The sequence below is a fragment of the Mustela nivalis genome (genome assembly GCF_964662115.1).
Source record: "Mustela nivalis genome assembly, chromosome: 13".
NCBI classification, from domain to species: domain Eukaryota; kingdom Metazoa; phylum Chordata; class Mammalia; order Carnivora; family Mustelidae; genus Mustela; species Mustela nivalis.
Window position 1 is genome coordinate 81,635,334 of NC_139032.1, and position 12,210 is coordinate 81,647,543.

The following is a 12,210-nucleotide window of genomic DNA, read 5'->3' on the forward strand; positions in this document are numbered from 1 at the left end:
CTGCTATACAGGTACTAAAATCTAGATGATAAACCTAAAATTAGAGAGGCTAAGAGTTTGCTCCAAATCACAACTACTCACTGGCTGACTAGAACCCAAGAATCTTCACTCTTAAAATCCTTTTCATGTCACCACACATCACTCCCCAGCAACCCAGGGATGGCCCCAGGTCCAAGGCTTCTCTATTTACCTACCTCAATCGCCTCAAAATCACGATGGTAACAAGCCACTAATTATGTGAGATTCAAAGAAACTTGTCTCCCTGGAATGCAGAGATCCCTTAGTCTCTATTGTTTTCCCAAGGTTTCCTTCTTAATGAGCTCCACCCCCCCTGGGGGGGCAGTGAATGGAAAGTCTGTCTGCCTCCTTGGGATGATTTACATGAAAGGCAATCACCTCCTTCCAGGTCTTCACCCTTCATCATTTGAGTACATCAGCAGAGGCCAGTGATGGTAGCTGGAGATGGGAGAAAACCCTGGGTTCCAGATGCAGGAGTCTACACTGAAAGATTACTTCTCTCAAGGAAGAAAAGTATCTGAGATGACAGTCACATACACAACATTCAGGGTGTAGTGAATCCTGTCAGCTCCCACACCAAGCCCAGATTATATCCTTCCTTGCTTGATATAAGAGCTCTATCTCCCCAGTCCACATGTCCACATTAATCACCAAGGCCACTGAGGCTGAAGAGAAGATACCTGGACTCATGAATGGCCACGTTGGAGGTCACCAGCCTTCTTCTGAGTAAGTAGCTATTACCTTCCATCCCATCACTATGTCCAAGTCCTACAAACCCTGGAGGATTACAAAAAAGAAATCATGTTGTGTGACATCTTACATCCTCTTTTTACAAGGACAAAATCTGAGGCTCAGCACAGCTAAAACCACAGATCAAGTCATATGCCTAAGTGTCCAGTGCCATGGTCTCCACACTCCTCTGTTTCTCCTTCTCCATTTATTTAACACAGGAAGGATTTGTTACTGGTGGGTTAGACCCCAAGGAAAGAAGTCCTGCACTGAATGAAACAGATGTAGCTGCTCTGATGCTGTCAGGGAGACCCAGCCTGGCCCCTGGTTGTCCCCAAGGCCAGCCCTGCTGAGGAAGGATCCAGATTCTGTTCTCACTCTGACCTCTGAACATCTTCAGAATAGCATGGGCCATGAGATGACACAGGAGAGTGGTAAGGGAGATTGTGGTATTGCTTTCTGGGCCTCAAGTTTTCCCTACATGAAATGAGCACACTGTTTTCAACTACATCTTCATAATACTTATTTTTTTAAAAATTCAATTAGCACAGGCATAGCACATCATTAGTTTTTGATATAATGTTCAATGACTCATTAGTTCAGTACAACACTCAGTGCTCATTATATCATGTGCCCTCTTTAAATAAACGCCATCACCCAGTTACCCCATCCCCCCACCCACCTCCCTTTCCAAAACCCTGTTTGATTCCCGGAGTCAAGAGTCTCATACACAGTAATTCAATCTTTAAAACACGCTGATAGCAGAATCGCTCTGATTAGGGAAAGAGACCCAGAGAACCTCCCATTCAGCCTTCCCCTCAGCTTCCCAGTCCCTCTTGGGGAGCCCCTGAGTCCCCAGAGAAGCAGTTTGGAAACTTACAAAATGGGTAAATTCTAAGATTACTTCCATTTCCAATAACCTAGAATTTAACAAACGTCCCCTAGGAATTTACATTCTAAAAGGAAATACTTGACCATTGCACAGGAAGCTTAAGCCATGCCAGCCAGAAGCTCAAAAAGGACTGCAGATGGTGGGATGATTTAATTCCAAGTCCTGTTGGGTAAGGATTGAAAAGAACTGGGGGAATTTCAGCCACAGAAGAAACCTAGGGACATTGTCATTGTTTTCAAACATCAGACGTGCTATCATGGTATCTGATTCTTCTGTATTCCCAATGCTTATGTTGTCTCCTGGCACTTGGTGAAAATATGTTAAGTGAATTATAAATCAATCCATCAGCTCATGAAAGGAAAGCATACCTAACATCATTAACAAAGAGAAAAGCCTGATAACCGGATGCTGGTACTGCCAGGCTTAGCAGAATGCTTGCCTCTTGCATTTCAATCCAAGATGTATGGACCTATCCAATTTGCATTGCAAAGGGACAGGGGTCACAATTTAGGAGATAGTGGACTCCATTTACTGGCAATATTTTACACTCTGATGAGTAGAAAGGAAGAGACATCCCTGAGTTTTATTTAAGACTTGATATTTTTTTTCTTATTCATAGACTTCAGATGCAAAGGGTTGACTTAACCACATTCCCCGGCTCATGACATATTGCCAACACTGGGCCCCTTTTTCTTTTATTTGTTTGCCTCCTCACTCACTCATGAACACTTATACCCACTTCCCACTGCTGCCTTCCTACATTCCAATATGCTTAGTGCTCAACTTTGTGTACAGATACCCTTGTTATTTCATTGCATTTTTTAAATTATTTTTGAGGTATACAATGTGATGTATTGATTTATGTAGACATCATGGAGTGATTACCATTTTTGTTGCATTTTTGATTTATATAAAACATCTTGTGTTATAGATCTCATTCGTTTTCTTACTTTTCCCTCTCAGATTATATCTTTAAAATCTATCAGTGTGGCTATGAGGAATTCTAGTAAGTCATTTCTAGACAGCTGCTCTTTACCCACAGTGTGCTCCTATCATGTTTCCCAGCCTAGTGATGGGCAATCTGGTTGCTACAAATTCCCCATCACTGCAACTGACACTGCAGACACATTCTCCTCCACAAACTTTTATTTGCCTGTGTACCAGTCTCTCTGGGATATCTGTCTAGGAGCAGGATATTCATTCACTTGGCTAATGGGATATTCATTCACTTGGCTAAATCATGCTGGTTTGTTCTCTGAGCATTGTGTTACAAGTTTATTGCTTTATGAGTACCAGCTTTACAATCCAGTCAGCAGTACCCAACAATCCCTACATTGCCACATCCCTTTGCAAGAGTTGTCTTTATTCTCCTTTCCAATGTTTGCCAGGCTAACAAATGTAAAGTGAAATCTCATTGTTTATTTTGCCATTTCTCTGAAAACCAATGGATTTGAGCATTTCGTCATGGACTTATTGGCCCTTTGGTTTTCTTGCTCATTTTTCTACTGGGATTCATAGATTTCTCTTTCTGATGTGAAAGTGATCATTCGTACTTCACCTGTTATACATTGTAAATATTATCTCCCAGCCTTTCATGTCTGTTAGCTTTATTCATAATTATGCTGAAACTTATTTTTGCCTTTTTTAAGGTTAAGTATCTTATTTAAGAAGTTCTGCCCCATCTAATTCATAGATATTCTCCTACAGTTTTTTTTCTATTAACTTGATAGATTCATGGGTTACCACAGACAAGTTCACAATCCATCTGATTCCACCTTTATACATGATATTAGATAGTATTTTTTTTATAATCCTCAAAATAATGAGCCAGTGTTCCCAATACTTCCTGTCTATCCTTTCCCCCATTGGTTTTGTTTTTTTTTTGTTGTTTTTTTTTTTTAACTTTTTTTATTTTTTATAAACATATATTTTTATCCCCAGGGGTACAGGTCTGTGAATCACCAGGTTTACACACTTCACAGCACTCACCAAAGCACATACCCTCCCCAATGTCCATAATCCCACCCCCTTCTCCCAAACCCCCTCCCCCCAGCAACCCTCAGTTTGTTTTGTGAGATTAAGAGTCACTTATGGTTTGTCTCCCTCCCAATCCCATCTTGTTTCTTTTATTCTTCTCCTACCCACTTAAGCCTCCATGTTGCATCACCACTTCCTCATATCAGGGAGATCATATGATAGTTGTCTTTCTCTGCTTGACTTATTTCGCTAAGCATGATTCGCTCTAGTTCCATCCATGTTGTCGCAAATGGCAAGATTTCATTTCTTTTGATGGCTGCATAGTATTCCATTGTGTATATATACCACATCTTCGTGATCCATTCATCTGTTGATGGACATCTAGGTTCTTTCCATAGTTGGGCTATTGTGGACATTGCTGCTATAAACATTCGGGTGCATGTGCCCCTTTGGATCACTACGTTTGTATCTTTTTAATACCACCATTTTTCTGTATTACGTTCTTATATAAATATAGGTCCCTCTCTGAGCTATCTAGTTTTTCCCATTGGTCTCTTACCAGTTCTTGCACCAAAATCACACTTTTTTTTATTATTATGAATGTCTGTCGTTCTTAATCTCTAAGACAAATGCCCTCTTTTTCTTTCTATTTTCAAGTTTGACTTAGCTATTTCCTGATCTTTATTGTTATATGTAAATTTGAGACTAAATTTATCAGTGACTCTAAAAAAACCAACAGATATTTTCATTGAGAGTGAACTAAACTTACAGATTAATGTGGGAAATAACATCTTTGTAATATTATTCATTCCATCCAAGAAGATGGATTTCTTTCCACTTATTTTAATCATCTATACACTCTTTATTAGACTTTGCATGGTAGAGTTGTCTATTCTTAGATAAATTCCTAGAGCTTTAGAGTTTGTTCTACTATAGTGAATAACATCTTATTTATTACTACATATTCTGATTAGTTATTTATATTGGTTATGCAGCCATCAAAAGAAATGAAATCTTGCCATTTGCGACAACATGGATGGAACTAGAGCGTATCATGCTTAGCGAAATAAGTCAAGCAGAGAAAGACAACTATCATATACTCTATTCCAGAGAGATGCTATGGATTTTTTAAGTTGATCATGTATCCAGCCACTCTGCTGAACTCACTTATTGGTTCTAGTAGTTTTTCAATTGACTCTATTCTTTTTTTCCAAGATGATCCTATCTTCTTTAAATAATGAAAGTTTTATATTTTTTCCTTCCATCCCTTTACCATCTTTTTCTTTTCCTATAGTGTTAGACAGAATTTCCAATAGTATGTTTAACATTTGTGGTGGTAATGGATATCGTAGTCTTGTTTCTCATCTTTAAAGGAATACATTTAAGGTTTATCCATTTAGTGTAGGGTTTGGGTGTAGGTAGTTTTTAGCAAATTAAGAATATTCCCTCTTCCTAGTTTTCTAACAGAGGTCAGTGTAAACAGATGTTGAACTTTGCAAAATTCTTGTTCTGTTTTGATAAAAATTATTATGCAATATTATCCCCCTTTCTCTTATTAACATGAAGAAGTATTTGATGGAGTTTTGTGAAATCTCCATTACTGGGACAAATCCCACTTGTTCATGATCTAATATTTTTAGTACTATCTTAGATTCATTTAACAATTGCTTTATTTAAGATTTTACATATTTAAGATTATGTTCATAATCAAAATGGACTTAGAGTTTTCTTCTCTTATTTTTATTCTGGTTTTGGACTCAGTATTACACTAACATTATAAAATGGGCCAGAAGGTCACCCTCTTCCCTCTGTTTACTAGTTTCTGGAACAATTTGCATAAAATAGAATTAGCTATTTTGAAAGTTTGGCAGAACTTAACTTAAAGTCATTTGGGCCAGATATTTTTTGAAAGGGTAGGTTTTTGACTACCATTTATACTTTCTCAATAATTCCTTAGTCTATTCAAATAATTCTTATACAATTTATATATTTCTAGAAGAATGTACCCATTTCATTTATATTTTTCATAAAATTTTCTATTGTATAAGACTAATTATCTCTAACGCCTAAAATAATTTCTCCTATCTTGATGATTTTTTTTTTCTGGCATTCTTTTTTTGTGTGATTTTTCTTGCCAAGGGGTTTATTTCATTGATATTTCGTTAGGATTTCTATATAGTTTCCTAGGGCTCCTACAACAAATTACCACAAGCTTGATGGCTCAAAACAAAAGAAATTTATTCTTTCACAGTTCTGGAAGCCAGAAGTCCAAAACCTTAAAATAAAGGGATTATCCTCAATTACCCAAACGAGCCTAGTGTAATCACAGGGTCCTTAAATGCAGACGGATGAGGCAAAAGAGAACCAGAGAGATGGCAACATCAGAAGGACTTACCCATCCTTGCTGGCATTGAAGACAGAGGGAGGGAGCCACTCACCAAGGAATGTGCAATTTCTAGAAGCTGGAAAAGGCCAGGAACTGGATTCTTCTGTGGAGTCTCCAGAATGGAACGGAGCCTTGTCAACATCTTGATTTTTTCAGCTTTCTGACCTACAGAACTGTGAAATAAAACTTTGTGTTGTTTTAAGCTACTAAATTAATGGTAATTTGTTACAATAGCCATAGAAAACTACACACTCCAATAAGAATTATCCTAAACAGAAAATCCTTAAGGACTTTGTTCCTTTTCCCTCTCTTCCAGGAAAGGCCAATTTGCCCTGAGTCTGCACCCTGTCACTCTGTCGTCCCCTCCAGCTTAGCACTTACTCTCCTCCCAGTGACCAGTTCCCCCTCCAAAACACACTACCCTGGCTTACCCACCCCTTACCCTTTGTCTGGTTTCCTCTAGATTACATCTGTTATTTTTCAGCTGTACACAATTAGGTACAGAATACTAATAAAAAGTATCATTCATAGTATAAGCAACATATACATAGAATATTGTAAATCTCAAATACTTCTTCAGATATGTTGTCTTATTTGAACTTAACAGTAAACTTCAAGACATGACATTTTATTTTCCCCATGTCCAAGGGTTATTATCTGAACCAGAACTAATTTCCAAATCATGATTTTTTTTCCATCCCCTCTCCTGATTCTAGGAGTCTAGTCTTCCAGTTACGAATTTAAAGCACACAGTCTTACAATAAGTGGTCAGGGATGACATTTCTGGTTCAATCTGTTGGCCAATATTTATTACACAACTACATGAGCCAGGTAAAACAGTGGGAAGCAAAAACAGATTTGAACCCTGCCTTGGCAGCGCTTTCACCAAGGACCTATCCAGATGCTGTATGGATGGCCTCGGTGGGCCCTTGCCTAGTGAAAGGATCCAATTCAGACCTTCTGAGCACCAAGTATACCAAAGAGTAAGGAAAAACTTCAGAAAACAATGCTGCTGTGTGCATGCACCTGTTAAGATGTGAAATGGGAAACAAAAAAAGCCTGAGTTCTCCTAAGCAGGGCCACCAATTTCATTCAAGATAACTAAGCATTAAAAACATATCATTAGTACTTAGTTTGTTTCTGACTCATTGTCAAAAGTACCAGAAAGATGGTGAGAACACAAAGAAGTATAGGATATGGACTTCTCCAAATCAAATTGTATCCCAATTCTACCCTCCCTTACCTAGGAATACTACCACTACTTCTAGTCTCTCTTTTCTGCTGTTTTTTCTGAAGTCAATCCTATCCTTAGGCAGGGTGGACATATTGAGTATATATTCTGTGACTCAGCATCTGGCTATCAACCCAGGTGGCTGCTGGCTGGTTCTAATTCTATGTCCCAATGGTTCCTTGTCTTGCCCCACTTCAACTGAATCTCTACCTTGGTAGATAGATGACTACTGCCTCAGTTCCTGCCAGGCTGGAGCCTTGGCTCTTGCCTTTGGGAGGACCCATTCCTGAACCTCAGAACCTTTCTGTGCATACCTCTCAGTGTGTTTTCGCCAGAATATTGCATCTTCCCACATTTCCATTGCCCACATTACCGCCCCTTAGACTCTTCTTGCCTGTAAGAGCACTCAGGATTCAGTTCCTCTCTGCCTTCTTGATGCCACTCACCTCCCTAAACCACCAAGTTCAACATGAGGTAACTATGCTCCCCCTACTAGAGACAGTTCTCCAACTTCTCACTCAACTTTGACAGTTCCACACCGTGATGGACATGTCAGAGTTCCAGGTCCCAAGCACTCCTAGTCTGACCTTCTCGCCCATAATTAAATTCTCAAATGCATTCCAAAACCACTTTTTTTTTTCCAAGAAAGGTTGGATCCAAGAATATAATCTCTATAGTAGTTATGTGATTGGTACAGGGAGAACTTGGGATACCCTACCTTCCTTACACTGGGGAAGCAGAAGGTAGAAATCCTGGCAAGAAGCACCAGGTAGAAGGAACTAGAGGTTAGCAGGCTGATCAGAAACTGAGGCCCAGACACCTGGGTGGATCAGTTAATTAAGTGCCCGACTCTTGATTATGGCTCAGGTGATGCTCTCAGGGCTGTGAAGTGGAGCCCCATGTTGGGCTCCATGCTGGGCTTGGGCTTGCTTAAGATTCTCCCCCTCTCCCTCTCCCACTGTCACTTCCCACCTTCTTTCTTTCCTTCTAAAAACAAAACAAAACAAAAACACTTGAGGCCAAACAAAGCAACATATATGTCTTAGATACGACTTGCGAAATGATTGCTTTCTGAACATTTTTCCAAAGATTGTTACCACATATTGTCAGAATAGCCTAAGAACATGGGTATTATACATTTTGTCTCTTAAATAAAAAACAACAGATGAAGTACCATGTTCAAGTCCACAAAATTAGTCAGATGCAAAGTTGGAATTGAAATCAAGGTAGCCAACACTAGTGCTGTGAAGTCATATCATAAAATACATGGTGGGCTAAAAGAACTCCCCTTCTGCAGGGCACAAGTTGGAACAAGTTATAGATATCTCCTCTACCAGACTGAAGACCCCAAGCCAGGACATACACCAAACATTCCTCCATATGTTTTACTTATAGGAAAGCAATGCTGAGGAGAAACCAGAGCCGTATGACTGAATTCTTCCTCCTGGGACTGACCAGTGACCCCAAAGAGCAGGGGTGGCTCTTTGCCAGCTTCCTGACCATGTATCTGGTCAACGTGGCTGGCAACTCAGTCATCATTGCAGCCATCCGAGGGGATGCCCGCCTCCATACCCCCATGTACTTCTTCCTTTCCAACCTCTCCCTGGTGGACATCTGCTTTACAAGTGTCATTGTGCCAAGGATGCTGGCAAGTATGCTGAGCCAGAACAAGAAGGTCCCCTTTGCCCAGTGCCTCACACAGATGTATTTCTTTGTGGCCTTTGGGATCACTGACAGCTTCCTCCTGGCTGCCATGGCTCTTGACCGCTACACAGCCATCTGTCACCCGCTGCATTACACCACAACCATGAGCCCCCAGCGCTGTCTCCTGCTGGTGATGTCGTCCTGGGTGCTGTCCCACCTCCACTCACTTGCCCACACAATTCTCATGGCCCGCCTCTCCTTCTGTGGGCCCAACATCATCCACCACTTCTTCTGTGACGTCCAGCCACTGCTGACGCTCTCCTGCTCTGACACCTCTGTCAATGAGCTTCTGGCCTTCACAGAGGGCTCCTTTGTGATCATGAGTCCCTTCATCTTGATTATTGTCTCTTATGTTTTCATCACCCGTGCTGTTCTGAGGGTCCCTTCCGGGGGAGGCAGGTACAAGGTCTTCTCCACCTGTGGATCCCACCTCACGGTTGTGGCACTATTCTATGGAACCATAATATTTGTGTACATTCGCCCCTCATCCACCTACTCAGTGACAAAGGACCGTGTGGTCACTGTCATCTATACAGTAGTTACTCCCATGCTGAACCCTTTTATCTATAGTCTTAGGAACAAGGACATGAAGCAGGCCTTGAAAAAGCTGATCAGAAGAGCAGAATAGCAAAACCCATTCATTCATTCAACAAGAACCCATGAAACACCTGTTGTGTACCAGGAACTGTATTGAATTATGAAAATATTGCAAAGATATATCAACCATAGCTCTGTGTCAAAATTAGCCACAGTCCAGTAAGTGGAAATGAGACAATTGCAATAGAAGATTATTATACCTTTTGGTAAAAATAAATAAAATGAGACACAAATATTGATGTCTTACTGTATCAGACACACAGTTTCCTTTTTTTTTTTTCCTTTTGTAGTCTCTGGCTCATATGAGTCACAGACATAACCAGTGTTGTGTAAAACAGTATCCTGAAGAAAAGCTGGAAAAACTTCTGTTGTGATGTTTTTTTAATCTCATATGAAGCCTCAGTAAGTCAATATTGTCATCATATGAGTTATTCATCTCATGCACAAACTCCTTGGGTCTAGCTAATGGATATTCCTGTTACCTTTAGAACAGCTCATAACCTCTCCAAAGTTGTTCACATAGTTGTCAAAGAAGGTAGCTTCACTGGCATAGTAATAAGCTCCTAAGATTCAGAGTGAAAACTTAAGTTGCATCTTGATCTCACAAATTGTGTGACCATAATCAAGCCATGAAATGCCCTGAACTCTCATTTTCCTCATCTACATAATGGATTCAATAAATAATCTCACTACATGGTTGTGGGTGTCAAAGGAAAAATTCTAAGTTTAGTCACTTTGAATCATTTACCTAACCCCTCTGAGCTTCTGCTCCCTTGTTCTGAGATTATACTACTTGGCCTAGAAGCCCAAATCCACCATTACCAACCCCATGATCTTGGGCAAGTACATTAACCCCTCTGTACCTCAGTTTTCATATGAAAAGTAGAGGGGATTAAATGCTGTGGGGATTAAATGATGTAGTAAGTGTCCTAAAATATATATTATTTCTGTTTTAAGTCTCTGAGACAGTGCCTTGCATATAGCAAGCTTCAGATAAATTTCAGACACTATATCAAAACTTGATGACAGTGTGTCCATGGACCCTTCCCAGATAACATCTGAAGATTTATAATAAGGTGGGAATTATCACACATCCTCAAAGTGAGTTCAGTCTAAGTGTCTCCTGAAATTATTTCAGTGTTTCCAACTGTTTCACTATAAATGATTCTGTCTGTAGGTCCTTACCACTATGTTGTCAACTTTCTTAAGAATTCCAGTGGGTACAGGAAAGGCCTCCCCAATATCCACAATAACAAAATGTCCCCCAGCCTCCTTTCTCCATCCCTCCTCCCTCCAGTCCAGAATTTCACTATCAAAGAGAATCTTCATGAGGAATGCTATTTGGCACTTCCAACTCCTGAAATATAATCTAAAGCTGTGGGGTGTATAGGATTCAAGTGAGGAAAAGTTGGGAGAAAAATATAACTTTATCCAGGAGGAACTAAGAGAATTGGATATAAAAGAGGGACGGGGGAAATGTAGCCACCTTCTGGAGAGGAAAAGAAAAGGTGTGGTGGATGATTAAGTGAACCTTCAAAGAGTACAAGCTCTCAGCTATAAGATGAGTGAATTCTGGGATCTAGTGTACAGCACGGTGATGATGGTTAACAATACTGTATTACATACTTGCAATTTGCTGGGAGAGTAAATAATCTGGAGCATTCTTACCACAAAACAAAAATGGTAATTCTGTGAGGTGATGGATATGTTTTTGGGGTCATCATTCTACAAAGTATATGCATATCAAATCATCATAAATATGTACAATCTTATATATCTAAAATGAGAAAGTTTCTGAATTCCAAAATGAAAAGCCCTAAAGATATTAGGTAGGACAATGTGACCCTTTCTTATGCATCAGTGAAAAAGAATAACCTGTAGCTACAAGTATCAACATGAATGAATGTCAAAAACATAAAATTGAACATGGATGGACCGACAAGGTATTACACTAAGTGAAATAAGCCAGACAGAGAAAGACAAATACCATATGATTTCACTTACATGTGGAATCTAAAACACAAAACAAATGAATAAACAAACAAAAAGCAGAATCAGACTATAAATACAGAACAAACTGATGGTTGCCAGAGGCAAGGGAGGCAGGGAGCAGGCAAAATGGGTGAAGGGGAGTGGGAGGTACAGTTATGAAATGAAAAACCCACAGGAATAGAAGGCACAGCATAGGGAATGTAGTCAGTGGTATTGTAATAGTGTCGTATGCTGCACGGGTGGTGAGCCCATCATGACATAAAGAGCAGTTGAATCACTGTTGTACACCTGAAACTAATGTAACATTATGTGTCAACTACATGCAAATAATTTTTTAACTTTTAATTTAAATTCAACTTAATTTACACATGGTGTATTATTAGTTTCAGAGGTAGAATTTAGTGATTCATGAGTTGTGTATGACACCCAGTGCTCACTACATCAAGTGCCCTCCTTCATGCCCATCACCCAGCGACCCCATATTCCCAGCTACCTCCCCTCCAGCAACCTTCCATTTGTTTCCAAGAGTTGAATCTTATGGTTTGTCTCCTTCTCTGATGTCATCTTAATTTGTTTTTCTTCCTTTCCCCTACACTCATCTGTTTTGCTTCTTAAATTCCACATAAGTGAAATCATCTGATATTTGTCTTTCCTTGACTGACTTATTTCACTTAGCATAATACC

At 39.8% G+C, this 12,210-nt stretch overlaps 1 protein-coding gene and 2 long non-coding RNA genes across 3 annotated transcripts in view; 2 read left to right on the forward strand and 1 right to left on the reverse strand.

The window, feature by feature from the left end:
- The window catches only part of LOC309846906, a 46,798-nt gene extending 35,548 nt beyond the window's left edge, over nucleotides 1-11,250 (reverse strand). The window contains exons 1-2 of the long non-coding RNA XR_014302189.1: nucleotides 11,203-11,250; nucleotides 6,055-6,175 (exon numbers count right to left, since the gene is read on the reverse strand). This is a non-coding gene — a long non-coding RNA (uncharacterized lncRNA). The remainder of the gene's footprint in view (nucleotides 1-6,054; nucleotides 6,176-11,202) is intronic.
- LOC309846545 overlaps nucleotides 1-12,210 on the forward strand; it is a 762,900-nt gene that overhangs the window by 623,294 nt on the left and 127,396 nt on the right. The gene's annotated exons all lie outside the window — the stretch shown is intronic.
- LOC309846891 (olfactory receptor 1L4-like) lies at nucleotides 407-9,767 on the forward strand. The gene is made up of 2 exons (XM_082696521.1): nucleotides 407-744; nucleotides 8,629-9,767. Exons 1-2 carry the CDS (start codon nucleotides 653-655, stop codon nucleotides 9,563-9,565), a joined length of 1,029 nt encoding a protein of 342 aa, XP_082552647.1. The 5' UTR covers nucleotides 407-652; the 3' UTR covers nucleotides 9,566-9,767.

Bases quoted from the DNA above. Each gene is read 5' to 3' on its own strand.
- LOC309846891 (XM_082696521.1), top strand. From the start codon at position 653: ATGTCCACATTAATCACCAAGGCCACTGAGGCTGAAGAGAAGATACCT. The intron at 745-8,628 runs GTAAGTAGCTAT...TTTTACTTATAG, and splicing joins GGTCACCAGCCTTCTTCTGA to GAAAGCAATGCTGAGGAGAA.